Source organism: Patagioenas fasciata, chromosome 13 (assembly GCF_037038585.1).
Source record: "Patagioenas fasciata isolate bPatFas1 chromosome 13, bPatFas1.hap1, whole genome shotgun sequence".
In the NCBI taxonomy this organism is placed as follows: Eukaryota; Metazoa; Chordata; class Aves; order Columbiformes; family Columbidae; genus Patagioenas; species Patagioenas fasciata.
The window spans coordinates 16358776-16386351 of record NC_092532.1 but is presented as its reverse complement, the minus strand read 5'-3'; the positions used below and the strand labels follow the sequence as shown (position 1 = coordinate 16386351).

The window sequence follows — 27576 nt, the reverse complement described above, 5'->3', positions numbered from 1 at the left end:
TTTTCATCCCTCAAATGAAAACTGAGGGTTAACATAAAGGACTCTGAGCAGAGCATCACAGTTTCTGTGATCTATTTGCTCTGGCTTCACAAACACTTCTCCTTGTGTGAGACTAGCCATTGAGGATTGTGCAAAAAAAATCCTAAATAAACAGTTACATTTGGGAAAAGCAAGTTTAACTAAGTCTGCGTGCTTAAAATAGAGGGTGTAGTTTGCTCATGATAACAGCAAGAGGTCAGGGGCTGAGCGGGTTTGGTCTGGCTGTGCTGCAGTGCTGCATTTCCCAAGCAGGACCTGGAAACAAAAGGACACCAAGGACCTTTTGGGCTGCCCTGGGGACAGCGTGAGCGGCTGATGCACCCAGTGTTCCCCAGGGAACGTGCACCACCACTACTGGCCTCTCGCCGGCTGGAGACCCATCCTCGCTCCCTGCAGGCAGCTGGATGCTGGGCTGGTTCGAGCGGGTGGTTCCGCAGCCCCCGCTGCCCCATCTGACAGAGGAGACACCCCTGGCCCCAGTTCGGGAACCCGAGCCAGCTAAGGTGAGTGGGAAGCCAGTTTGGGAGGTACTGGGAACCCCATGAGGTTGGTTGAGAGATGTCCAGTACCTCTGCATCCAGCCCCGGCACTGCGACACTCAGCCATGCTCAACAGCATTCTCAGCAGGGATGTGGGCCAGGATACATTCCCCCCTCTGATGGCAGCAGGAAGGATGGGGAGCCCCTGGGATTCGCAGCCACCTTTGAGTGGGGGACACTGTCCCCTGCACCTCACACTCTGACACCTTCTGCTTTTTACCCCAAAGGCACCGACAGGAAAGGCTGGTGGCCCTGGGGATGCTGCTGACCATGCACACACCAAGGGTAAGCCCCTGCAGTGGGGGAACGGGTGGGCTTGGGTAGAGGGTCATTGTTCCTCTTCCAGTGGTTGCCCATCTGCACTAGCTGAGCAGTGATGGGAAAACTTCTTGGTTTGTTTTCCTGCTGCCATTGAAGAAGTGGAAAAGAAGGTGGGATTTGCGGTCTCTGAGGACCCAGGCTCTGTGTTTGAGAGGTATCACTCTTGCACCCTCCAGCGTGCAACACCATTTTGCTTTCGGTCGGGTGTTGGGTGCCTGGGATGGGGTGTCCCAGTCTGACTCGCCTCCTTCCCTGGCAGCGTGGGGAGCAGTGTGCTCTCCTGGATCTCCCAGGGACTGGAGAAGGTGATTCCCCAGCCAGTCCCAGCCCCGGGGACGCTGCAGGGGCTTGGGAAGAGCTTCGAGACAAGCATCGATGTTCCTGATCAGGTAGGTGACAGATTTGGACTATGGTCTGCTGTACTTGAGCTTCCAGCTCTTTTTACCTTTTCTTTATTATTAATTTTTTTTAATTTCTTTCTATCACTCTCCCTGTGAGAACATGGAGCACTATCCTGCACTGCATGGGCTTCTGCCTTCATCCATCCTTAGGGAAAGGGCAGGTTTCCCTCCCTGCCTGGCAGGATGAGCCCCCATGCTGGCTGCTGGGTGGATGACAGTCTGTTTGGCTTTTCAGACAGAGGTCCAGATCCTCAAGGATGAGGAAGAGGATGCTCTGGGTAAGGAGAGCCGGGAGTCTGCATCTTGCAGCATCCCAGGGGCATTTCTGGAATTCTCCCCATCCCACTTCCCTGGTCAGTGATGCTGGTGCTATTGGTCCCTTGAGCTGGGTGCTGGGGGGACCAGGAGTCCCAGCTCTCCCCCATCCCCACAGCACTGCTCCCCTTGCAGAGATAACCCCCTTCGATCAGGAGGATGAGCTGGATGGCTGTGAGTCCGAGGCTGACTTAGATACCGGCGAGAAGGAGTGGTGGGTCCCTGAGGAGGCTGGCGGGGGGATGCGGGAGGGCAGGAGAGAGGTGCAGGATGAGCTCCCTGACTGTGGCACACTGTCCCCACAGGGCAGGAGCGCGGGTGCTCAGCTGGCTGGCGCAGGGCTTCGAGAGGATGGTCCCGCAGCCGGAGGTGCTGAAAAAGCCAGAGGTGAGCACTGCCAGGCTTGGGGAAACCAGGTGGCAGAGGTGATGGAGGAGTGGGGTCCCCATCCTCCCACACACCCTGGCTGGGGCTTTGGGAAGGAAAACCCCAGGGGAATTCAGCAAAGCAAAAGACAGACCTTGAGGTTCCATCCTGGTGCTCTCTGACCTGACCGTATGCTGGAGGATCCTCCATTCGGGACCCACTGGTGCCACCAACACCAGGCTTTAGTGGTCCTCGTCAATGAAATGGGGCTGAAACCACAGTGAAGGGTGTGTGGGGCTGTCCATGTGGGCCCCCTTGGGGAGTGGGACGTGCCCACCCAGAGTGGTGTGGGGCCACATCCATCCATCCCTTTGTCCCTCTGCAGCCGGAGCCAAAGGAGCGGAAGTGTGAAGCCACGATGGGAGGTGAGCAATTCCCCTTTCCCGGGTGGCACCTTCAGAAGGGACACTGCCTTCGAGAACCTGGGTGCAGGCAGCAGCACTGGAGCTGCCCTCCATCCCTGTGCCCCATAGTATCAACGATGCTGAGACGGGTGGGCACACCATGTCCTGGCATCATGGCACTGCCCCTATACATCTGGCCCCAAACCACCTGTGTCCCCATCCCAGACTGCATCCCTGGGGGAGAAGCTGCCAGGGAGGTCCCCCTAGCCTGTCCTTGCTTGCTTCCCTTCCTCAACAATTGATAAGATCACCACTGCATTACCTGTCCACTTTCTCCTTCTGAATAAACCTGAGCAGGCACAAAAGGGACTAAAACCCGGGCAAAGGCAAAAGGCAGTGTTTCAGCCGCTCAGAGCATGCCGGGAGCGGTGGAGCCGGCAGCGGCCAAGGGGCAGCCAGAGCCGGCGGCCACCCTCATCCCTCAGTCCCTGGCTGGGGATGGCAGCAGGTAACCATGGTGGCAACTCCTGTGTGGGTACCGTGGCCGGAGTGGCTGCTGTGGGAGCAAAGGCTCCGGCAGCTAGGTCTGACGGTGGTTTCTGGTCACCAGGATGTTTGCCTGGTTTGTCCAGGGGCTGGAGAAGGTGATGCCACAGCCAGTGACCAGGGAGAAGCAGGATGCACAGGTATGCTGTCTGCTGGGCAGGCAAAGGGTGCATGAACACCATGTCCCCAGCCAGGAGGGTATCTCTTGCCATGCAGATGTCACCAAATCAGTGCCAGCATCTGCTGCACTTAGGGCTGTCACCTAGCTCCTTCAAAAAACAAATCCCCACAACCTGCTTAGCTGATGAAAACCAGGATTTGGACTCTAAACATTGAGACTGCCCATAGTGTATTTTCTTTGCTGTCTCCTTGCCTTTCTGTGCGGCATCAGGTGGTGTCCAGGCCCTGGCATCTCACCCACCTGTGGTCCAACTCTCGGGAGAAGCAGCAGCAGCAGATTTACGTGCTCTCCTGTCCTTGCCTTGCACCCAGGCGAGCTCATTGACGTGCTCCTGCCCTTTTCCATCATGTGTGGGAATGCTCACGCCCACAGCCAAGCCATCTGACGTGCCCTTAGAAATCACATGGGGTATTTAGGGTAAAAGGACCGTGTTTACTGAAAATTGGGCATTTAGGGTAAAAATTTAGGTTTACTGAAAATAGGAAACACTCTCACGTTTCCCTTTTCCTCTGCACAGGGAGTGGCTGTGGCAACCTCGAGTCCTGTGGAAGAAAGTAAGTGATTGCTCCATCTCACCATGCCAGTAAACTTGTCTGAGGTCAGACCGTGGTTATTGGGAAGAGGGGCCGCTGGTGGCTTTTATTCCCTGGTCTGCTGTGGATGCCTCGTGGGAGCCCCTGAAATTCCCCAGGGAAGCCACGAGAGGCTGTTGCAGCTTGAGAAGTGGGAGCAGATCTGGGGTCGTGGCCTGGGTTTGGTAAAACTCAACCTGTGGGAGTCTCTCTGAGTCCAGCATCCCATATCCTCAGGTCCCGGGTTTTGGGGTTAGCACTGACATCAAGGTCTGTCCTCAAGCTGTGCCGGAGGATGTTTGCCAAACTGCTGGGATTCGATCAAAGAATTACAAGGGAATTCAATCACCCCCTTTGGCACATTTGCTTTTGAGCCAAAGGGTGTTTGCTGAACGTGGTCTAGGAAGGTACTCCAGGAAAACAAAATCCTGGGATTAGGTGTGTTCAGTGTGAGTCTGTATGTTTGTAGGAGAGCATTGCAGGGTTCACACTGCTGCTTGCCTCCCTGTGGAGGGGAGCAAGCGTCGGCTTTGCAGGCAACCAGGCTTGGCTCCCCATGCCGGCCACGTTGCGGGATGCTGAGCAAAGCGGGGATCCTGGCTGGGAACCACGGCTGCTTCCACAGCTGCATGGGACAGGAGGGATGTCAGGCAGCCCCGTACATGTGCTGTCCCCAGGGAGGAGCAGTTGGTCAGGCCATGGTACCCGCCGCAGAACACAGAAGCTGTTTATTCCTCCAGGAACGTGTGGGAGGATGCTCCCGCCAAGGCAGCAGACACTTGGTGGGATCTCAGAGTGGGAAATCCTGCAGAAAGGCATTTCTCCACAAGTTTGTACAAACTGGAGACCTGAGCACTGCTGTGGACCTTGGAAAAAGGCAAAATGAGCGGGATGCTGCTGCATATGTGGGGCATTCGCAGCCTTTGTGGGCGGCTGGCTTGTGTTACAGATCTTCGGTGCTTTGAGGCATCTCAAGGTCACTTAATCTGCCCAAGGAAGGGAGCAATTGGGTTGAGCAAGAGATTTGCTCTGGCACCAAACTGCCAGCACGCTCATTAATGTTTTCCTTCTCCTTTTGTTTCAGGGGGCAAAGGGGCTTAGTGCCTCTGAAACAAATGGAAAACGAAGACCATGGTGAGCCAGCCTTTCCCACAACCAAACGAGACCAACCTGAGGAGAAAGCACAGCTGGGGAGGAAAAGCGAAGGGGAACCTGCAGATGGTCTCTAGCTGTTTCCCAGCCGGGACAACAGGGACCCCAGGCTGTGTGTCCCTGCTCCCAGGGCTGTCCCATCCCAGCTCCCTCTTGGCTCCAGGAACTGGAACTATTGGTTTTGCAGGATGATGTCCGTGAGATGAGAGCTTTTATAAGAGAGTAGAAAAGCATCACTCAGGACACCTTGGAGGCAGAAAGCCTCTTGCTGCAACCTCCCCTGGCCCTCTCAAACTCCCACTGGCATCTGAATATTCACCCCTGAGACCCCCAGCTGTATCCCACAGGCTTCTTTTAGTTGACTTCTTTCTCCCAGGTATAATGTTATAAACTTCTTTAAGCTCTTGTCAGCTTCTTATTGCTTTTCTTCCATTAACTGTTTTCTCCCAGCAAGTGGAAAGGGCTCTGGTTTGCAGCAGCAAATGCAGGGTGAGGTTATTCTCTAGGCGAATAGGTAGGAGTTAATGGTTAAAAGCTTTTGCCTGGTCTCTCCTTATAGGAGAATTTACCCCAAACTCTTCTCACCCCAAACTATGGCAGCTCCCTCACGAAGCTCACAGCTCCTGGCATGCAGCACAAGACGCAGCAGCAGGAGTGTCCTGGCAGGGAAGGGGCTCTGGGGATCTCTCCAGCCTGGAGGGTGCAGGCAGGCTGGGCTGGATGGGGTGAGAGACCCTGCACCCCAGGTTTTGATACAGATCTTAGAGCCACAGAATGGTTTGGGTTAAGTGGGACCTTCAAAGATTATCCAGTTCAACCCCTCTGCCATGGGCAGGGACACCTTCCCCTGCACCAGGTTGCTCAAAGCCCCTTCCAGCCTGGCCTTCAACACGTGCAATGACGGGGCATCCACAGCTTCTCTGAGCAGCCTGTTCCACTTTCTCATCACTCTTCTCATACAACATTTCTTCCTTATGTCCAATCTAAATATGCCTTCTTTCAGTTTAAAACCTTTGCCCCTTGTTTTATCTCTACAGGTCCTGGTAAAAAGTCTTTCTCCAGCTTTTATACAAACCTCCTTGACACATAGAAAGACCACGACAAGGTCTCCCACTGTCTTATTGCATTTCTTTAGGATGATGTAGGCAGATGTAACTACGAGTCATGAGCCAAGTAACCAGCCTGAGCCCCATCCTCTGTGTTTATAATGAAACCCACTGGTACCAGGCTACAGTTTTAGTATTTACCACATTTTCATATAATGTATCCAGAAGTTGTGATGTATTTTAAAAGCCACCTCACTGATGTCCTGCATTTTAATTAATGGAGATCTAGAGGGAGTGAGTTAAAGGCAGCGTGGGCATCATGGGTGGGTTTCCTGCCTTTCTGTAGTCAAATTTGCAAGTTTCCTACCAGCTTTGCTGTGGACATGTAAGTTTTGTTGTCAGGCAGACTTCAAAATAAACTGTTTTTACAGTAGCGCTTCCTCCTCATGTTTCTTTGGTCTGTGCCTGGAGTGGTGGGGTGGGAACCCCCGGGACACAGAGCGGGCTGGTTGTGGGTCAGACCTGCGCTCTTCACTTTGGAGCTGCTCTCCCAGCCTCCCCAGTAACCCATCAATGGGTTTTCCCCAATGATGCTGGGAAACTGGGCCACGTGGAATGCTTCCTACACTGTACCCAGTGGAGTGTTTAGAGTGGACGTGATGTCGTACTTGGGGTGTTTCAATGTGGGCTCTGCATTGAGTCTTGCTCTGCAAAGCCAAGGTCCTTGGGCTGTGCTAGTGCAGTGTTTTGCTCAGGGTTCACAAGGTGAAAGGCTTTGAGCTCTTCCCATGTCTGCTTCTGTTTGCAAGGAAAGTCAAAATGTGGCCTGGAGATGGGACACATCGTCTGTTGGTGGAGGCTGCTGTGTGTGTAGGGAAGCCAACAGATATTTGCACGCAAAGGGTTATAGTTTTCATAGGGCTTTGGACACACTTGGCACAAAATGGTGTATTTTCTCCCTTCTTGCAAAAGAGCCCAAGGCATCTGTCCGGCACAGCTCGGGGTAATGGACCTGTAGAGGTCTGAGAGGTGCTTCAGTCCCAGCATGTGGCAACACCTCTGCATCAAGCAGCTGAAACGTGGGATCTTCCCTGGCTTCTCGAAAATGTGCTGCTCTTGCTTCATCACCTCCCTTTCCCCATTTCTATTTCAGTTCACATTGTCCCCAGGGAACCTGAGGAGACCGACCTCATCCTGGAAGAGATCACTGATGAGTGGATTAACAAAGCCACCTGCGAGATGATGGCCTGGGGTCGTGAGGCTGAGCTGGTGACAGATGCTTGTCTCCTTCCCCCCATCCAGGAGGAACCTCAGGAAGAAGAAACCAGGCAGGAAAAGGGAGATGCCGTGGATGGGCAGCTCTGTAGGCTCTCCGGCCACTAGCATGGCGGCCATGGGAGGGGATGAGCACATCCCTGGGCATCCCTCCTTGATAGAGCTGGCAGCAGGCAGCCAAGGTGCCTGTTTCCGACAAAGGGGGCACCAGAAGGACCCAAAAAGTGTTTGAGCAAACAGCCTTTCCTTCTGGTGTTGAGATTTGGGTTGGGGCAGGCAGTGGCAGAGCCACGGATGCAATGCTTCACGTTGCCTGCAGAGGACAGCTGAAGGATGCTCTGCTTAGGCTTCCTGTAAGTAGATTTTTAGCCCTAAGGCAAGAGAGTTTGGACCTCATTTCCATCAACTGCACATCTGACTTTCATGATATTTGGAAATGGCAGTCTTCTCTATGCAATTCTTCTTATGTCTTCCAAAAGAAAGCCTTGCTGAGGTCCTCCTGAGGGCTGGGCAATGTGTTCAGAGCTGGAAGCAGGATGTGTTGCAGCAGGGGGATGAGAGGTGTCCATGCACACTCCCAAAGGATTTGGCAGCCCCCCAAAACACTCCCTGAGCCCAGCACATGTGCAGAGAAGGGTGTACACAGCAGTCCCCACCTCTGACATGGGTGATGCACGACTGCACTAAGCACAAACGATGCCCAGAGCCACCTTCACTCAACAGAGCTCTCTTCTGCTCAGCCAGAAAACACTCGACATGTTATAAAAATATTTTTAAGATTTTTTTTCCCCTTAGTATATGAGCCTAAGAAGCTGTGGGTGGGAAGCACATCCTATTCTGGAGGCTGGATTTCATTAACAAGGAGGTTTTGGTCAAAATCAGCAACAGTGATCCCTAAACTCCTGCTCTCCCCATGGCACAGGGGGAATTTGAAGGCTCAAGGACTCTGGTTTTGTGTTCCCAAACTTTTTCCCATTTTTCTTCTCGAGGCTGCAGACGTTAATGGGCTGTGAAACAGCGTATGCTAAATGTGCCGGAGCGTGTTCCTCCGCAAAGTGTTGGCTGGGGGATGGAGGCAGAGCACCTCTGGCCAAAGGGAATGCAGAGCCAAGATGTGCTCCTATCGCGAGGTTCAGATGTACTTTTTGGATTTCCTCTAATGAGTTTCTCCTCGCCAGGTTGTGGCTGTGCTCCCTGAGTGCTGCCGAGGAGGAGGAGGAAGAGGAAAAGGCGGAGGAGGGGGAGGAAGAGGAGGAGGAGAAGGCGGCGGAGGAGAGTACAGGGTGAGTGGGTCCTGTTGCCTTTATGGCTTTGCTGGAAACAAGCGCGAACACAGTTGTTGTTTCAGCTGCATTCACAAGCCGGAGAGGCTGAAACAGCCGTGAATGAGCGAACTCCTCCTGGCAGTGCTGGGCTGCCCAGCCTGGTGCCTGGGAGGGACGAGCTACAGAGGGATGTGTTTGGGAGGGATGTGTTCAGGAGGGACGCGCTAGGGAAGGATGCGCCAGGGAGGGTTGTGTTTGGGAGGGATGCGTTAAGGAGGGATGTGTTTGGGAGGAACACGTTAAGGAGGAATGGGTTTGGGAGCGATGCTTTCACAAACCGGTTCACCCCAGGGCTTGCTGCTGACGCGGTTCCTGGTGACAGGCGAGTGTCTCCTGGTGACACCGGCTTTATCTCCATCGCGGCCGCCCGTAGCAACCGCAGCCCCGGCCATCCCCTCCCTCAGCCGAGCAGAAGCCCCGGCTTGTGCCTTCACAGGGAGCTGCGAGCAGCCGGCTCCTGGACATGGACCACATCATTTAAAGCCATATCCATTAATTCAGGGCAGTTGGGATTGTTATGAGTATTTCAGAGCTGAATTTAAAGACAGGATTATACATTGTACCTGCAAATACCACTTAATACAAGTAGGTACAATTTTACTTTTTTTGTGTTGTAGGAAATATCCGAGTTATCGTCAGCTGGTATCCGTGGTGACTTTGGTCTAGATGGTATCAGAAAAATATTTCCGCTTGGTTTAGTGGTTTTCTCTGATATTCGACTGATAAAATTGAGCTTGTGAGCACCTTTTGTCAGAACGGCAGAGCTGGGTTCTCTGAGTGTTGCTGAAGGAAAATGAGAATTATGTATCCTGGTGATGTCTTGCAGAGGAAAACGTGGGATTCAGATGATGCTTGCGGGGCAGCCCTCCCTGGAAATTAGGCTCTTGGCTTTTTATTTGGCAAATTTTAATCATATGAGAGATTTTTATGCACAGTGGCAGAAATATACTGCCTGTGTCTTTCTGCATATGCAATTTTTGCGTATGCACATGCAATGCCCTGCATTATTTATGCACCTCTTACCTGGTCTCCCATGTAGTATTTTTTCCAAGTGCCTTCTGATCTACGGAGCAATTTCTTTTGTACTGCTGCTGTATTAAACTCAGATTTCTGTGCTATCGTTTGCCTGTAAATGTGGTTTGCAGCACAGCTGGAGGAGCAGTGCTCCCTGAAAGTGGGAGAGCCATGCATCATCCCTATTGACATGATGTCCCCCCTGTTGACATGTTGCCCCCTGTCCACAATGTGCGCAACCTCAGGAAGGGCAAAGCAAGCTCGGGCTCCTGTCTCTGATCTGTCCCATCCAGAGCCCCATCACCTTGTCTCACCGCTGACGAGGGTGTGGATGGTGTCTACTTCGCAGAGGAGGCCCTCAGGTTTGAGCAGCTGGAAGAAGCTGAGATAAGTGATCTGGAAGGTGCTTTTGTACAGGTACAGCATCGCTCCCTGCTTGGGCTCAGCTCTGCAGTGAGCTCTCACTGCCCTGTGCATGCTGGGGGGGCTCAGAGCTTGTCTGGGGGGACACAGTGCCCTGGTGAGGAGCAGGGACCGGGATGGACGCTGGGGATGTTACACACTGAGATATCCCCATCTCTGAACGTCTCCGGAGCTGTGCACCGAGGGATGCTTTTACCCCAAAATGCTGGCACTGAACAACCAGCTGAGAGGCTGATGGATAGTCAGGGAATATCAAGCTGCGAAGTCTGCTCTTTTCCTGGCACAGCAGGTATTTTTCTCCTTAAAATGGCTTTTTTTCTTGGTTTGAAGGTGGAAGAGGAAACAGCTGAAGCTGCTGAGACTGATGCTGAAGGTATGATAATATAGCAGTGTAATGTGAAATTAGGAGAAACTGAAGCAGATAACATTATGCTCTGTGAGGGCCAAGTGCAGCTTCTTCCTCCCCACTGCCCGCGGGCTGGGAGTAGGACTCTGAGATTTCTGCAGCGTGGGGCTGCGTGGGCAGTCAGGGCTTTTCACTGGCTTAAAGCATCCCGTGGGAACGGCGTGATGGCAATATTGTCATCAGCTGGAGCCAGTTCGGAAAGGCTGCTGCTTACGCAGTACTTAGTCTAGTTGATTAAGCAACCTCTAATGTGAAATAAGAGTTTCTTCTTCAGCTGAAGAATGTAGAGGGGATAAAAAGGATTTTCTTTACCGCTTTGCTCAGTTTGGGAAATAACCAGTGGCATAAAGTGCATTTTAATAAAACCTTTTAGAAGGTAACAGCTTGGTAATAAAACTTAGGTACTGAGCTCCCAATGCAGCCTGAGCGAGCAAAAGCAGGTCCTGGCGTAACTCCACTGACATCAGGGAGTTGCACAAGAGACGGTTTAACCTGCGCCCTGGTACAGGCTGGAGATTTCTCTGCTCGTGCAGCCCTGCAGAGCACCCCCGTCTTACAGAGAAGGTAGAAAAGCACACAGTAGGATGCTCACCGCTGCTGTCCTGCACTACAGACATCCGTGAGCGGCACCAAAACCCCAGCAGCGCTGACACAACCGCCCCGTCTCAAACCACTCTGTGTTTTATTGCAGCTTCCGATGCCTTGTCCTTTGCTTGAAGCACCTAGGCGCCTAGCAGCATGGCCATGCGCGCCCGGGACGTCGAGCTAGATCGGCTGGTGCATGACAAGCCGCTGGACGGCGGGGACGCCTCCCCTCCCGGCCACGGCGTGCTAGAGCAGCTCCCCAATGTCCCCAGCTACCGAGCCGCCGCTGCCTGCCGCATCCCTGTCCTTGTCACCAGCAAGCCAAAGGCTGGAGTTGTCAACCCCAATTTTTGCAATGAGGAGCAATCCCCGCTAGGTATTAGAGACGTCAGCTTTGATGATGGGCTTGCATCGCTTGGTGGTGGGGAGGCGGGGCAAGGGGTTACCCCTGAAGTAGTTGCTTTTAGGAAAAAAAAATCAATAAATAAAAGCTCGCTTCATGTTGCAGCACAGAGGCTGGAGAACAAAATTCATGTTTTTTTCTGCTTCCACCTGATCGCTATGTGCCTTTCCAGCTAACCCCTAGAGAGTGTTTGCCAATATCCCTATGTTATATGCTGTATGTTCTGACCTGTTTGGCCAAAAACTCTTCCTAAGGACCCACAGGCAGAGAGTTAAGTATCTGCTGCACACACAGTTTTCTCCTCAGCATTCATGCAATCGACTCATACTAAGAGGATGGTAAGATGAAGGTTTGCAGTTCACCATTTTCTGCCTTTTAACCCAGAAGTACAAGTTATGTCTCTGGAGCTTTGCTTTGGTTCTAACCAACAAGCCAAATTCTGCTGCTTTTTCTTGCGCGCAATGGGATTTTAATTTTGCGACCCAAACAGGCCTTTTCTTGGTGACTTGATCAAGCCACACTCTGATCCACTGGTCCTACATCAGATGTGTGAAAATCCCCCTTAGAAGAAATTCCACAGGAACTAATTCATTTGGTTATATAGCTAAGAAAAGGGATGACACTTCCCAGCCCAGCTGGTGGGGAGTATAGCCAAAATTACCCCCAGCACCCTTGGGCAACTGGCATCTTTCCTTACCCACTATACACATCCAGGCTTCCTGCTTCGAACCTGGCTTGTGCAGGAAGCAGCTGTTACCCCTGCAAAAGAGAGAAGCTGTAAGTCCTTATTTAAATAGTGCATTATTCTGCATTAAAAGCAAATGCTCCTGTAATCTGGAGATTGCACAATCCATATGTTTTTGTTCAGAAGACCCAGGAGATTTTCTAGACTCTGACAGGGAGGTCTACAGCTGGAAATCCTGGGTTCCTGCGTAATACCTGCAGCCGGTAATTAATCCTTGTCTCCATCATTTTCTAAACTACAGAGACCCAGCACTTGCAGGGAGTAGTTACAATCACTGCATGCTGGGATAGCAGAAGGGAAGCAGATGGCACTTCTTATAGTGTTAAAAACTGGGGAAAAAAAAAAAATAAAGGAGAAATAAATGCTCCAAACTGTTGAGAGAAAGAAGTGAATAGAAGGAAAAGGAAAGTCCTTCCAGCATTCTCTGGGGTTTGGGGGCAGCTCTGCAGAGGCAATGGGGCTTTTGGGGCTTGATCCCGGCTGCAGGCTGGGCCCTGCACACCTCTCACCTGCAATTATTGTCCTTCTCCATGGGCCAGGTAATTACCCCACCCTGGGCAGCAAGGATGCGGATGGCGGAGGCGATGCGGTGGAGGACGGTACCCACTTACCAGTGCCCGGCACTCCCAACGTGCTGGCAGTGCCTGGTGCGGCACCGGCAACCCCCAGGTACGGCTCTGCCCAGGCGTGGTCCCCAGCTCCCAGGGGGTCTCACCCCTCTGACCATGCTGGTACAGGAAAATGTACGCAACCAGATGGAGCAACCCCTTTTGGGAAGATTTGGACAGCAAGACAGGGTGATACCTTTAGCTTCTACTTGATTGACGTGTACTCCACTAGCTATGTGTTTCTTGGGTTGCTTCATATTGTAGGAGATACTGTTTAAAGTCTTGATGTACCAGTGGAAAAAAATCCCATTAGAGGATCCAAGTTATGTACTCACTGTTCTGCAATTCACTCTTTGTCTCAGAGGTTTAAGGTGTTACAGAGCCAGCTCAGAGCCAGGTGGTGTCCCCTGTACCTTCCCTTTTTTTTCCCAGATTTTGCTTTTTTGCTCCACCTTACTGGCACTGCATTTTCCTTGCCTGCTTCTCGAGTGCAGTGGTGTGGCGGTGCAGCCCTGAGGATAAGCACGGAGCGGTGCCCACCCTCTGTGCACCTTGCCAGGTGCCCACAACGGGTTGCAAAGTGGGCCGGGTGGCTGCATGCCTGTGCAGCCATGGGCTCAGTGGTGCCCAGGAAGAAATAGGATCAGAGAACAGTTTGGGTTGGAAGGGACCTTCAAAGCTCATCCAGTCCAACCCCTGACATGAGCAGGGACATCTTCACCAGATCAGGTTGCTCAGAGCCCCGTCCAGCCTGGCCTGGGATGTTTCCAGGGATGGGGCATCCGCCACCTCTCTGGGAAACCTGGGCCAGTATTTTACCACTCCCATTGTGAAAAATAGGGCTTTATCAGCAAATGAGCAGGGTGGGTTCCTCCCATTGACCTCAGGCAACCTCAAAAATGAGCAGAAAATCGACAGTGACAGGAGGAGGGGAAATGGAAAACTGACCTGGAAGGAGGAGCAGGAGGAGGGAGAGAAGCTGGCTGAGGATGGGAGACAAACTGAGCCTCAGTCGTTGTGTTTGTGTCCACAGGAGGAAGCTGCTGGCCCCAGCAGATGCTCTGGCCGAGGAACTGGTGATCCAGTCGCCCACCCGAGGGCTGCTGGGCTGGGACAGGGAGCAGAAGGAGAGGTGCGTGGGGGTACCATGGGCTATGGACAAGCTGAGCTCCTAGGGGTTCAGATCCTGGGGCTTGGGTGGAAATCACAAAGATCCCAGAAGTTCTGGGATAACAAATGGAGAGGGAGCCGTGCCCGCAGCAAGACTTGCGCTGTGTAATGAGTAATGCACCTCCTTTCCAGAAATAACAATCACGATGCTCCCTGGAGCAGAAATTGCTCTCTTGTTTTTCCTGTATCCATGTAGAAATATTCTCCTTACAACTAGGTTTAACCACAGAGAAGATGCACCTGAGATTTGCATATGCTATAGCATGATAGGGACACTTTGTTCTTGCTGATTATGGAGAAAACCTTTTTCTTCTACGGAGGACATGAGCAGAAGCTGTCCTCCGTGCACCCCAGGCCCTGGCTTCCCTGCAGCCCCAGGACACGGCCTCTGAGCCAGCTGTCCCCCTGGGACGCCAAGACTTAGGGAGGATCTGTACCTCCATGTGGTGCGGGATTTTGCTTTCTTCCTGGGCAGAAATCATTGTGCCAGTTATCACAATGAACCAACCTGGAGCAATGGCAAATGAGCTTGCTTTTGTTCTCAGTCATGCTAGGAAAAGCATCCTGATCTGAATCAAACCTAGATTTAATAAAGAGGCTGCAAAAAGGTGGTATAGCTTATAAATTCAGGGGCCTGGTACATATTTTCACTGCATACTTCTTCCAAAAATTTTTCTTCTCCCAAGCACATACAATCAAGCCTGGGATCTTGGTCCTTCCCACATCCCTCTGAGGGCATCTCACACCCCAGGGCAAGGGCGAGGCTCAGGCTGGCCCTGCTTGATGGTATTTTACTGAAACCACCTTAACTTGTGTTCTTCTGATTACACAATAGCCAAATAAATATGGGTAAATCCCAATTTGGGATGCTGTAGGTTAAAAAATGGGTCGTGAACCTGCCGTTGGGCTTTCCTATCTGCATGATCTCCCCACAGCCTGCCCGAGCGCATCGGGTCAGCCACGAGCGTGAGCAGCACCGTCATCAACAACCGGCTCCAGGAGCTGGTGAAGCTCTTCAAAGAGAGGACCGAGAAGGTGAAGGAGAAGCTGACTGACCCTGATGTCACCTCGGACGACGAGAGCCCTACAGCTTGTGAGTTTGAGTTGGGCTGGGAGTGTTTAACTGCTGGGTGCCCACACATGCTGTGTTTTCAGGAAGACAGCTGCTTTACTAACAATTTAAAGATCTTAAATTGAAGTGAGATTTTCTGCCCTTTAAAAGAACTGTGTGGCTTCTTCCAGCCCCGGCCAAGCCAGCGCCTGCGGCAGCACCAGTGCCTCCCCCGGCAGCAGAGCCGGAGGGGGACAAGCCAGGGGGCGATGAGCACTACTGCGAGATGCTGTGCTGCACCTTCAAGTACCAGCCCTGGCTGGACCGCCTGAAAAACTACCGGTTCCCCAGCAGCATCGACCCGCTCACCAGTGAGTGGTGGAGCACACGTGGGCTGGGGGCAAGCTGGTGGGGCTGTGGGAGAGGGGTAAGGAGGGGAGGAGGTGTAAGAGATGTGACCTTGTAGAGAAGAGAGGACAAATAAGGAAGGATCAACTTGGCTTACACCTGTCTACTGAAAAAAAACCCCAGAGTTTTAGATTTCCCTGCAGTGCACAGGCTTTCCTAAATACTTCCCGACAGCTGTGGGTGTCAGGAGCCTGACCAGGCAAGGAAAGGGTAGCCACCTACTGCTTTTCAGACTTTTAAGTGGGCAAACACTGTCTCTGTGGTGTGGACGCCCCAAATAAAAATAAAATTCACAACAGAAAAATCCACTGTCTGTTGGACACCCCACAGGAACCCAGCTCCTTCCTTAGTCCTTGTTACTTCACAGCCATTTCAAAGCCGCCAGGCTGGGGCAGCCAGCAGTGGGCTCAGCACAGCCTCAGCGGGGAGAAAAGCAAAGCAAGAAAGTCATTGTTGTGGGAGCAAAGCAAGAGCAAACCTAGTTGAGTCAGCAAAGTTAGAAGAGACTTTCTGATAAAAATCAATGTGCTCTGCAACTGATGGTATTCACTTTGCATCTAGAGCCCAGCTCACTTGCAATTAAATGCTCTCGATACGAGACGTCCTGCAGGTTTCCTCTGTGTGTCCAGGGCAGGTCAGGGGATGAGAACCCCTTTGCGTGGTGGATTCACCCAGATGAGGCACATGTGCCTGGCTGATCATGTTGCTGTTCCCTGTGCACAGACCTGATGTACGTGCTGTGGCTTTTCTTCGTTGTCATGGCCTGGAACTGGAATTGCTGGTTGATCCCCGTCCGCTGGGCTTTCCCCTACCAGACACCGGGAAACATCCACTGCTGGCTGCTCGTGGACTACCTCTGTGACCTCATCTATCTGCTGGACATCCTCGTCTTTCAGACCCGGCTGCAGTTTGTTCAGGGGGGAGACATAATAGTGAGTGGCAGCACATAACGTCCCATTGCTGGGGACCAGCTGCAGGGACCTCCTATCCCCACCACCCCGAGTGGCATGGATGGTGCTGGTCACTGAGCTCTGAATCCCACCACAGCTGTGGCCATCAGGGCTGTGTCCACTCTTGGAGGACTGCAAGCATCTCTCCTGCCATGTAGCAGATAAACCAGCAGTCTTTTTGGCTGGCCAAACATATGGATTTTCCCCTAAAATCAATGCTAACACATCTAGAAAACATTTTGTTCATGCCAGCCCTGTTCCTGGGTAGGGATGCTCAGTGGGTGCTGATCCACGGCACAATCCTGCCGGTGATGTGGTGAGGTACACACTGACCAGCCCCGGCACAGCCATACACTGCTGAACGTGAGCTGACGGTGTAATAAACTCCGGGTTTAATTTTCAGGAGCATAGGTAAGCAGAATGCATTAACAATATAACAAAAGCAATTGCAATCTGAATGCATAGATCATGCACCTGAGATAAGTGAAAACCCTTGATTTCATTTCCATATCCAATCAAGTAAGCTGTGAAAAATAAAACCTTGAGGGTACAGCCTTCCCATGGCCCATGCAAATGCTCAGATGGGGAGGTTTCTCCTGTAAGCTCTGACTTTTGTGGTGCTAGCACTGCGATGTGCTTTGTCTTGGGTGCAAAGCGAGTGCAGGATGTCCCCAGATAGGATGGGAAGATAGCATAGGGCCAGGTCTTCTCCTGCTCCTCTTGCTCTGCTCCCCTTCCCAGGCATGGAGGAACCATCTGCTCTGTTGTGGTGCGGAAGAGGAAAGCCAGGTAGGACCATGTTGGCCATGACTTTCCTTTCTGCAAGTGATGATCACTCTTCCTTTCTCTCTCCCCCTCCTATTCCCAACCAGACCGATAAAAAGGCCATGAAAGAGAACTACTTGCGATCACAGCGCTTTAAGGTTTGACATAATTTTATTTATTAATCTGAATCTTTAATCTGAACCACGGCTTGCAGCTCCACCTCACCATGCCTGCAGGTCCTCACAGAGGTTTCTCTCTTTGTGCGGGTTTCAGATGGATGTGGTCTGTCTCCTGCCCCTGGATTTCTTCTACTTCAAAGTTGGTGTCAACCCACTCCTGCGCTTTCCTCGCTGTCTGAAGGTGAGTTGGAGCTTACAGAATCAGGCAGAACACCAGTTGCAGTGGATATGAAGGGGTCCCACACTGGTCAGGGTAAGCTGTGGCTTGCCAGACTCATCAATAATGACAGGAGGATTGAAAAATGCATGGGAAGACAAAGGATTTGCAGGGCTGTTAGTCAAATACTTCATTTCAATCCTAAAACACACTCGTGTTTGAGTAAAAGGGCACTTATAGATGGAGCCAAACCTGTCTGTGGCAGGGGGGCTGCAGGAGGGACACGGAGGGGAACTGGGGGTTCATGGGAATGTCACGGGAAGCTGGAGCATGCTGCTTTCCTTCTCCTCCCAGTACATGGCCTTCTTCGAGTTCAACAACCGCCTGGAGGCCATCCTGAGCAAGGCCTACATCTACAGGTGAGCGGGAGGAAGGGAGCGGAGAGTTGCTGTTTGCTGCTGGGGAAGAGGGTTCACTTGGCTGTGCACTCGTTCTCGGTTTCTGATGTATTTTCTCACTGTCCCTGGACGGGCTGACACGGGCATTGGCCCATGCAGGTGGGATGTGGGGTCCTGGAGCCCATGTGGGTAGGATCATCCCTCTCTGATTCAGAGAGGATGGGGGTACTGGTGGTAAAGAGGGGTCACCAGTAGATAAACTGCTTTTTCAGGCGCTTGTGGAGCCGCAGGGCTGCAGGAGGGAGCAGTGGGGGCCACATTTTTGTGTTCTCTGTGGTTCCTGCATTGCCAGGACATGCATGGTCAGCACTGGGCTCATCGCTTCAAAGTGCCTTGTGATACAGGGGGGAATCTGATGTGTTTCTCCCAGCAGGCACCATATCATCTCCCTTCCCTCTCTCTCCTCTTTATTTTTTTCTCCACAGAGTGATTCGAACCACTGCCTATTTACTGTACAGCTTGCACGTGAACTCCTGCCTCTATTACTGGGCATCAGCCTACGAGGGACTGGGCTCTACCACCTGGGTCTATGATGGGGAAGGAAACAGGTACAAGCCAGGGCTTTCACATAGCGCAGCTCACTGTGATGAGCTGGAGCAAGGAGGTAGGAGTTACAGTGCAGCTGGGTTCATAAAAAACCCTGAAATAGGGACAGAAACTATGTGATGTGCAGTAATATACGGTGCTGCAGGAGGAAAGGGCTGCATCTGGTCAGAGGTGGAAGGCGATGGCAGGTTGAAGAGGCTGAAAAACTGGGAAGCTGGTGCTGGGAAACAAGGAAACAGCCCCTGTCTGAGCAGGATGACAGTGTGAGCCCTGTTTCTGTTCATGTTGACCTGCTGCCAGGTCAGGATGGAGACTCAAAGCTGTGTGTCCTGGGTGCTATGTATCAGGACCCTTGGACCAGCCCAGCACCCTCATTCCCGGGGTGTGAGATGAGGACAGTGGCCACCCCGTCCTCTCAGTCCCCTCACTGTGGCATTTCCAGGATACACGTGTCTAATGTTCATTGCACTGTCGATGATGGATGCCACAGGGGGAGCACTCAGCTCATGAGATGAATGCTGCCTCGTAGTGCCCATACCTGCACATTGTAGAACGTGGGCAAAATAAAACACTGAGTAACAATTCATTTAGCAGCCTTTTTTTTTTCCTCTGATTAATTCTTAAAGTGTAAATGTTGCTGAAAATAAATTGCTGGTTTATAGTAGTGGTTCTGAAAGAAGCAGAAAATGGGAGTAGCCAGAGCAGCTGAGTTTCCTGCATGGAGGTTCCTGGCAGGTCCCTATATCGCGCTGCTCCTGTAGCATCACCAGAAACACCTGCAAGTGTGGTGGGGACTCTGCAGCCCCTTAATTTTCACTTCATCACCCATAATTACTCTCAGCGGTCTCTGGCTTGCTGTGGCTAGGGGACGTGAGCTCAGTACTGAGGGTGAAACAGGCCTTCACACCAGAAACACCTTCAAAGCTGCCTCTGCTTTTCCTCCCAGCTACATCCGTTGCTACTACTGGGCAGTCAAAACCCTCATCACGATCGGGGGTTTACCAGATCCCAAGACTCTGTTTGAGATCGTGTTCCAGCTGCTGAACTACTTCACGGGTGTCTTCGCTTTCTCTGTCATGATTGGGCAGGTGAGTGGGAGTCATGGGGGGTTCCAGCCTCAGGTGGGGAAGGTTTTGGTGGGGTTGGTCCACAGGTTTGCATCTCCAGGTTTGTTTTCCCTGTGCAAGGACCTGCTCAGCATCAGTGGAAAACAATGTATTTGCCAGATGCTGTTAGGACTCAGTTTACCAGCTCTAGAATGCTTAATCTGTGTGATGGATAAGGGGCAGCACTTAAAACATCTCTTCCACCTCTTCTTCCCCTTCAGATGAGAGACGTGGTTGGCGCCGCTACCGCAGGGCAAACTTACTATCGGAGCTGCATGGACAGTACCATTAAATACATGAACTTCTACAAAATCCCTAAAACTGTTCAGAACCGGGTGAAAACGTGGTACGAGTACACGTGGCATTCGCAAGGCATGCTAGGTGAGATCCAACTGCTCTGAGGATCAACACTTGCATTGCGTGTATTTTACTGTGGTTGCTTTGCAGAGCTGAAACATTACTGTCAAATAGCAGTACAGTTTTGGGGTGGGAGGTGGCTTATTTTACTCTTTGCTTACACAGGCTTGTTTGCCCACCCATAGAGTATATAGGTTGCCACTGTGTCACTGCACCCTGGTGACCCAGCATCACACACAGTGCACGGAGCTCAGCATCCCACCCGCCTGTCCCTGAGAAGAGGGCAGGGATTGGCAATTGCTGGCCAGAGTGTGTCCAACAGCAAACCCACTGGCTCACCCTGCCAGTAAATCATCACCCAGGACCTCTGTGCCTTCTCTCCTGGGCAAGAAAGGTGCTCGCTTGAGCTTCACGGTCTGTCTCTGAGAGTCCCCAGGGCAGTGATAATGCAAAGGGTGGTCCTCCACCTGCTGGCTTTAAACCTGCAGGTTACTGGGTGGGCAGAGGCTGCAGGAGACCCTTCTGGGCAAGCTGGCTCCTGCCCACCGCCACCAAAACATGGGCTGCTTTCCCGCTGCCATGCTCAGGACACACACTCGGGTCAAGTGCTGCAAACAGCAAGTTTTCTGCTGTGTCTCACAGATGAGTCGGAGCTGCTGGTGCAGCTGCCGGACAAGATGAGGCTGGACATCGCCATCGACGTGAACTACAACATCGTGAGCAAAGTGGCCCTCTTCCAGGTACCCCCAGCAGCACAGGTCCTAGTCGGCAAAGCCTGGCATGCCGGCACAGACTAACGGTGCTGTTGGCTTTGTTTCGGCTCAGGGTTGCGACAGGCAGATGATCTTCGACATGCTGAAGCGGCTCAGATCAGTGGTCTACCTGCCTAATGACTATGTGTGTAAGAAGGTAATGAGACGCTCGAGTGCCCTCCCATCCCCGGTGTCACGGCCAGTCTGTTCAGGGCACTAGGAGCAATGTGCAGTGGGGAAAGCCAGGCCTGGCCCATCACCATGGCATCGAGCCACTTCAGAGGTAGGGAGTTCAGAGCAAAAACATCCTCAGTTGCAGCTGGTCTTGTGCAAAGACTGAGCTCTTCTGCTGCAGCCACCAACAGCGGGAGAGCAGGGCAGAGCCTGCTGAGCTGGAGGAGACTTTGGGATGCTTAGATGAGGACGCTCGGGAGTGAGCACCAACAGGACAAAGTGTATTGAGAGGTGGTAGTATGGTCACGGGGGTTTCCAGCAAGATGCAGGTCAGGACACCCATAAAGTCTTCCCATTTCTGGGCACCCCACACAGCATCCATCTTCACTGCAGGGAGAAATCGGCCGCGAGATGTACATCATCCAGGCGGGACAAGTGCAGGTGCTGGGGGGACCCGATGGCAAAACCGTGCTGGTGACTCTGAAAGCTGGGTCTGTGTTTGGGGAAATCAGGTGAGTGAAGCATCGCCAGGGAGCATGGAAATATGCCTCAGGGACTCTGGGCAAGGAGGGTGGGAGGTGAGGAGATCAGCAGCACTGTAGTTAATCTTTGTGATTGAGAGCCACGAACACTGAGCGACCACACAAATCTGCTGCACTGATCTGCTGCATAAATTACAGCTTTTTTTCACTATTTTTGTCATTGTGCTGTTTTCTGCCTGGGGAGCTAGTGACAGTAAGCAGAAGTATATGGAAGGATAGGAAAATGAATGAGAAAAGTTGTTTCACTACAACAGCCCCCCAGCCATCAGTCTGCCCATTTCATGGACATGTAAAGTCCTGTACCAATTCATAACACAGTGACGGAGTTTGCATCCCTACAATCCAGCAGACAGTAAACTGGTGTAAAATGCAATATTTAAACCTTCAAACAGGTAAATAAATAATTTTTTATATAGCACTCCATGTCAGCATTTCCCAGCATTATTTAAAAAATGGGCTTAGAAAATTTAATCGGGGGTGAAAATTAAACTCTGAGTCCTCTGAAAGAGAAAGATGAGGGGACAGGATGGGAAAAGAGAGATTTTAAATTACAGATGTTGTGCTGAGTCTATTGATAACAGCGTTAATGTCTTGCCGTGTCTCTCGCAGCTTGCTGGCAGCAGGAGGGGGAAATCGCCGAACAGCAAACGTCGTAGCTCATGGCTTTGCTAACCTCTTCATTTTGGATAAAAAGGACTTGAATGAGATTTTGGTGCATTATCCAGAGTCTCAGAAGCTGCTGCGTAAGAAGGCGAAGTGCGTGTCAGGCTGCTGCTTTCTAGCTTGTGGGGTTTTAAAAAAAGCCAAGAATGGATTTCAAGATCACAGGGGAGATTTCTCTCTGTGCCAAGCACTGGGAAAGCTCCTGCTGCAGTCGCCAGGCGTTGGGCATAGTCCCCAGGAGGAGAGGAGAGTGAGGCTGGAGCTGCTGCTCTTTGGCAAAGGGGGCCTGTCCCTCCCCATGGGCTGGGGGGGCCGGAGGGGCCCAACCCAGCCTCATCCTGCCGCAAAGCTGCAGCGCTGAAAGTGGATGCAAATCCGAAACAAACATGGCCAAACTGCATTCACTTAAAAATTGATTAAAATATTCACTTTAGTTTTTAGCATTACCTAGATTTGTTATTCTGTGCTTCCTAAGATGTAAAAAATCCCTGTCCTTTCAAAGTCTGCTTTTTCTATATGGTAAAATCCAGCCAATATAACATGTTCCCAGACTGAAATAATCTCTCCATTTCCTTGCTGTAGGAAAATGCTGAAAAACAACAATAAACCCAAAGATGAGAAAGGAGCACCTGGAGACACACTGATCATCCCCCCAAAAGCTGACACCCCAAAGCTCTTCCAGGCTGCCCTGGCTGCCACAGGGAGGATGGGGGGCAAGGGGCCGCTGGCGCAGCTCCGGTGGCGGCTGAAGGAGCTGAAGGCGATGCAGGAGAAACAGGTCAGTGCAGGGAGGATGGCAATTCGGCTTTACTTTGTCAGGTGCCACATCGCTGCTCTCCCCAGCCACCTCCACACACTGCTATTAAGATACCTTAAAAGAGCGAGCTCAGGTCATTGAGGTCTGACCTAGTGTGGGCAGACGGGAAGGGGCAGTCAAGCATCTTACACATGGCTTTGGGAGAATGTCATTGTCCCACAGGGGTTTGTTTTGCGACACAAAAAGGAAATACATCGACTTTTTGCCCAGTTGTGCTAAGCCCAAGTCTAGTTCCTAGCTGCCCTACAGCCACAGACAAACATCTCTTCCATGCTGCAGAGACAGAGCCACTCATAATTAATCGATGTGCTGGCAGGACAAAGGGTGATGCTGGCATCCAGCATTCACAGAGCAGTCAATACTTGCAGAGCTCTGACAGCGCGGCTGGGGCAGAGACGCTCACAGCAGACACGCTGTCCTGCCAGCTGTGCGTGCACTGCAGTCAAACCATCTTACTTTTTGTCATTAGCAACTGAAAAGGAAAGTGGCACTGCTTTTTTTGTTTTTATTTCCAAGTGTCTCTGCCGAACTCTTAAAAAATGCTTGTATCACCATGTAGACTTTGTTTTTACACTTCCCAGCGTGGAGCTATGCAGAGTATCGCATCTGTATGTGGAAAAGGAGGTGAAAGAGCAGCTGATTGGGAGCGCGCGGTGGCCTTGAGGCTGGGTGAATATCCAGGGAGACGCTGAGCGTAACTGCATTTCTACAGCCCTTCACAGAAGCATGACGAGGCTTCACACAATATGCTGCTTAACACTAACAAATATCCAGTTTAAGGCAGCAGTGAAGCTGCCTCTTGTTATCCTGTCCTTCCTAAGGTGTGCTCCATATAGTAGTGTCAACAAAACTCGTCACTGGAGGGTGCACGAGTTAGGAGGTAACCCCACTAATGGAGGTTGTTGGACTCCATTAGAGGGATGTCCCTCTCCATGGCACAGCCGTAGGTGAGGTTTCTGAGGCTCCTCTCTACAGGAGGCTTTGGGACAGGGCAATCTGGGGCTGCCCTCTCACAACAACACTTCTGCCAAGCTTTTGCCAGGATCAACCCATCCAGATGCTTCAGGAGCACGACAAGAGCTAGTGCAGGAGGTGTGAGGAAGGTTCGCTGCTCAATGCATCTCTATGCACTTCTCTCGAGATGTGTAGGGTGTAATCCAGCTGCCCTTGTCACAAGGGTCGTCTTTGGCAGCAAGCTGACATCCTGATGGTGAGGTCCGGGGTGGTGAAACTGTGAAACGCCCGCCTGCCTTGCACAGCGCGGATGTTGGGGGTAGTGGACAAGGGTCTCCTAAAGTGTTGGGGTTTTTTTTGATCGCAGGGTTCCAGTTTCAGTCCAGACCCACCCAAATCACCAGTGCACCGGAGATCTCCTGTCACCTCCCACAAAGCACGCACTCACCTGGGAGAAGAAATATTCTCAAAATCTTCTGATAGTTTAGTCACCATTCGTGTGATTTCTACGGCACAAGAGGGTGAAGAAATCCTTGCTGCTGAGATTTCAGAGAAAGAGGAAGAAGAAAAAGAAGAGAAATGAAAATCAAGCAGGTCCTGAGGCAGGAGTAGGAGTCAAGTAAACATCTGGGTTAGAAGCTTTTTGTCATTAAAGATTTTCATGCAGCGACTGTAGGCTTTGCTAGGTGCTGCGCGTAGGATCTGCCTTTCTTTTCTGCCTAGACCTTCACCCGCCGTTGGTAAAGCCCTCTGACATATGACCCAGAACCATACAAGGTTTCCATGCTCTGGAGATCTATTTTTATTGAGCGTCTTTATGAACATTCCCGCTAAATCTCAGGCCAGTCCTCTTGTTTCAAAATCCAGCCTTACGGAGAAGGAGTCCTGAAGAAATTGCTTTTTATGGCTCTGGATGGTTAATGAGTGTTCAGATAAAGCGTGAAGAGTTATTCACCTCTGACAGCTGAGTCACCACTTGGCCAGGAACAACCAGAAAAGAAAAAAAAAAGGCTTCTCTGTTGAGCTCAAGGTTGCCAGCAGCAGCTGGAGAGTGATTCATCCAAAAAAGATGTGGACTATGCTCACAAGCCTATCACAGACCAAATCCTACTGTCACGAGGAGGCCGAGGTCAGTTCTGGTGTTCACAGATGGCAAGATGTTCGAGGGTCCCTGCCCTAACCCTAACCCTAACCAAGACCATCCTGGGTTTGCTGCTGGAAAGAGCAGCTCCTGCCAGCCGCCCACCCCGGGGAGGTGGTGGGCTCTCCATCACTGGTGGCTGTTACAGAGAGATTTGATGAACATCTTTCAGTGATGGAGAAGCACAATCCTGGATGAGATGTTCCTGGAGATCCCTTCCAGCCCTCGGTTTCCACAGGTGCACCAACCTACCGCTGCTGGAGGGATAAACTGAGAGCAGGATCGGAGAAGCCGTGTTGCTTTCCAGCTGGGACAGGAAAGAAAAGTGTAGTAAGTGCTGTCCTCTTCCAACCAGCGTTTCAGAGTCAGACCAGAGCCTGTAGCGTGCAAACAAGTGTACACAAGCGTGCAGGTGGTCCCTGTGCTCATTGCTGGACTTAGTGACCTGCCACATTTCCATCCCCTTTTGGTCACTTGATTGGCTCTGGGCCTTGTTTCCATGGAGAAGTCACTCTGGTCTTGCTCATCACTGCACCAGGGTGCTTGTGAAGGTGCTCTCCCAGCCGTGCTGGGACCAGGTGCTGGATGGGAAGGTGAACCCCTGGTCAGCAGCCAACACGCCCAGCTGGTGGCTCAAGGCATCCGATCTTCCACCAACACCACCAGTTCCTCACCTTCCTCACACCTTGCGCCAGCGAGAGCTTAGTGGGTGAGATGGTGCTGGGTTTGGCTGGCCAGGTCTCCATGGCACTGCTGGCTCCATTGAGAGGAGCCAGTTTCCATCCTCTGGAGGAAAAGCTGGGGCAGGTTTTGCTGCAGGGAGCAGCCCTGGAGCTGCGGCTGAGGGATTTTTCAGGTGTTCAGCAAATCTTGTGAGCAGTGCTGCAGGTTCCACAGCTCCGGCTGTTCCTGATGGGTGTCAGCACCGGCGCCGTCCCCGGAGGTGGGTGATCCCTCTTCTCATCAGCAGCCTGGGGCTGATCTTCACCTCCTACAACGTCTTCTTATTTTATTGCATTTTTTCCTCTCTCTGGCGAAATAGGTGGTTTTCTGTGACGGAAAAAAGCTAGAATATATATTAGTGTTAATTAACAGTGGCTTTCTCTCTTTTAAACAAATTTAATGAGCTCAAATATATCACAGGAGGGTCTGAAGCCACCACTGCCCTTAACATTGCGGGGGAAAACCTGGGCTCACCCAAACCTTCCTAAAGTTTTCTTGTCCTCAGTCATTTGCAAGGAGTTCCGTGCAGGGTAGAAGATTTCAGTAGGAAGAACAAAGCATTTTTTTTTTCACTAGATAAATAGTTATATAAGCAAAGGAGGAAATGTGCAAAAGTCAAGCTAGGGTTCTGATTTGCTGCTATGATTTGACACGGTTTAGAAAAAAACGTTTAAATAAATCTTGGGCTGTAATGGCTTTCATAATTCACTACATCTACAATAAACACCACGTAGATTACCGTTTGTTTGCTGTGGACTTATTTCAAAATTCCAGTTGCTTTCTGTCTTTTTGCTCATTGCTGCACCAATGGAGCCGGTAAATCCCCACGTGTGCTTCACAGATTTTCCAATAAACTTTTTAGAGGCTCAGAGGTCACGTAATACTAGTAATAGAATTGTTACATTTTTTTAATCAGCAGAAGAAGGGAAAAAGCTTTCTTAAATAGCAAATACTTGTGTGAAGATCTTAATTTTCAAGATGCAGCATTAGATTGTGATGGATACATAACTGGTAATTCTGGAATTGCGGGAAAATGTGAAACTCTCCTCCTCTTTGATCTGTTTATGGCTTTAATTCTTTAGGGAGATTATTTTCCAGGCAATAATTAAGGTCAAGGTAGGGTTGGGTTTACGGGCTGGGTTGGAGAGTTGAGCTCAGATCTGTTTGCTGTGCAGGACTATTTAAAAATCACAAGTAGGTGAAGGAGATGGGCAGCTCGTTTAGTGCCTCTTGGTTTGGGGATTACCATAAAATGGCTTTCTGCTGAATTTTGTAATTCCATTCTTTCACCAGTTTTGCTGTATTTGCAATAGGCTTCCTTTGTACTGGGTCCTATGAAATATCTTGCAGCTCTTATCACAGGTCTGTTCTTTCCACTGCCCTTGTGATGTTCTTGATGGATTTGGTAACGCTCCATGTACCTTTACTGCATTTCTTATTAGCTTTTGCACATTCCGCTTTGATGTGTTGGATAGATCTGATATGAGATCCTCTAATAATATTAATGCAGTATTTGGGGGATCTTGCCGTGCAATTACTCATTGCCAGTCCAGCACCTTGGAAATTCTGCATTGCAGTTTTCCTCCTGACTTATATTTCTGATTAAGGGATTTCTCAGAGGTCCATAGTCATAGAAACCAGGTCTTCTTGCCTTGATATTTTAGCTGTTTCTGCTTTTGAGTGAAAAAAGTGGAATAGATAATTACTGAAGGAAGAAGCAGAGCTTGCTGTTGTTGGATCTGTATTAACACATTAGGTTTTGTCTTACTATCACAAGTAGCATCTTTACTGGAGGCTTTATATATACACTGTTTTAATATATATAAATACTTTTATATGTATATATACACTTTTTAACCTGGAAGTGTATTCATATTCCTTGTGGAATACTGAAATAAAGTTCCCTATGAAGTTGGAGAAGACAAATGTCTCTGGTAAAAAAATCCACTTACAAAAGGAATAATATCACCAACTATAAACATCTGACTGTGAAGGAA

At 50.9% G+C, this 27576-nt stretch overlaps 1 protein-coding gene across 1 annotated transcript; it reads left to right on the top strand.

Annotated features, from left to right (window-relative positions):
• The first annotated feature begins 288 nt into the window (after positions 1 to 288).
• On the top strand, positions 289 to 26460 carry CNGB1 (cyclic nucleotide gated channel subunit beta 1). The gene is made up of 34 exons (XM_071814421.1): positions 289 to 542; positions 806 to 863; positions 996 to 1053; positions 1159 to 1288; positions 1536 to 1578; positions 1751 to 1829; positions 1921 to 2002; positions 2367 to 2406; positions 2743 to 2893; positions 2996 to 3071; positions 3630 to 3666; positions 7036 to 7210; positions 8336 to 8440; positions 9790 to 9913; positions 10250 to 10292; positions 10834 to 10904; positions 11052 to 11286; positions 12598 to 12727; positions 13700 to 13798; positions 14772 to 14929; positions 15079 to 15258; positions 16019 to 16227; positions 17118 to 17168; positions 17284 to 17370; positions 17701 to 17765; positions 18230 to 18352; positions 19297 to 19438; positions 19678 to 19837; positions 20456 to 20553; positions 20639 to 20722; positions 21133 to 21251; positions 21891 to 22037; positions 22527 to 22722; positions 24083 to 26460. The coding sequence occupies exons 1-34, from the start codon at positions 444 to 446 to the stop codon at positions 24296 to 24298; spliced, it is 3870 nt and encodes a 1289-aa protein (XP_071670522.1). The 5' UTR covers positions 289 to 443; the 3' UTR covers positions 24299 to 26460.
• The last annotated feature ends 1116 nt before the right edge of the window (positions 26461 to 27576 follow it).

Excerpts from the sequence above, each read along its gene's own strand:
- CNGB1 (XM_071814421.1), top strand. The coding sequence starts at position 444 with ATGCTGGGCTGGTTCGAGCGGGTGGTTCCGCAGCCCCCGCTGCCCCAT. Across the intron at positions 2,003-2,366 it reads AGGTGCTGAAAAAGCCAGAG|CCGGAGCCAAAGGAGCGGAA; the intron begins GTGAGCACTGCC and ends GTCCCTCTGCAG. Across the intron at positions 7,211-8,335 it reads CCTCAGGAAGAAGAAACCAG|GTTGTGGCTGTGCTCCCTGA; the intron begins GCAGGAAAAGGG and ends TCTCCTCGCCAG.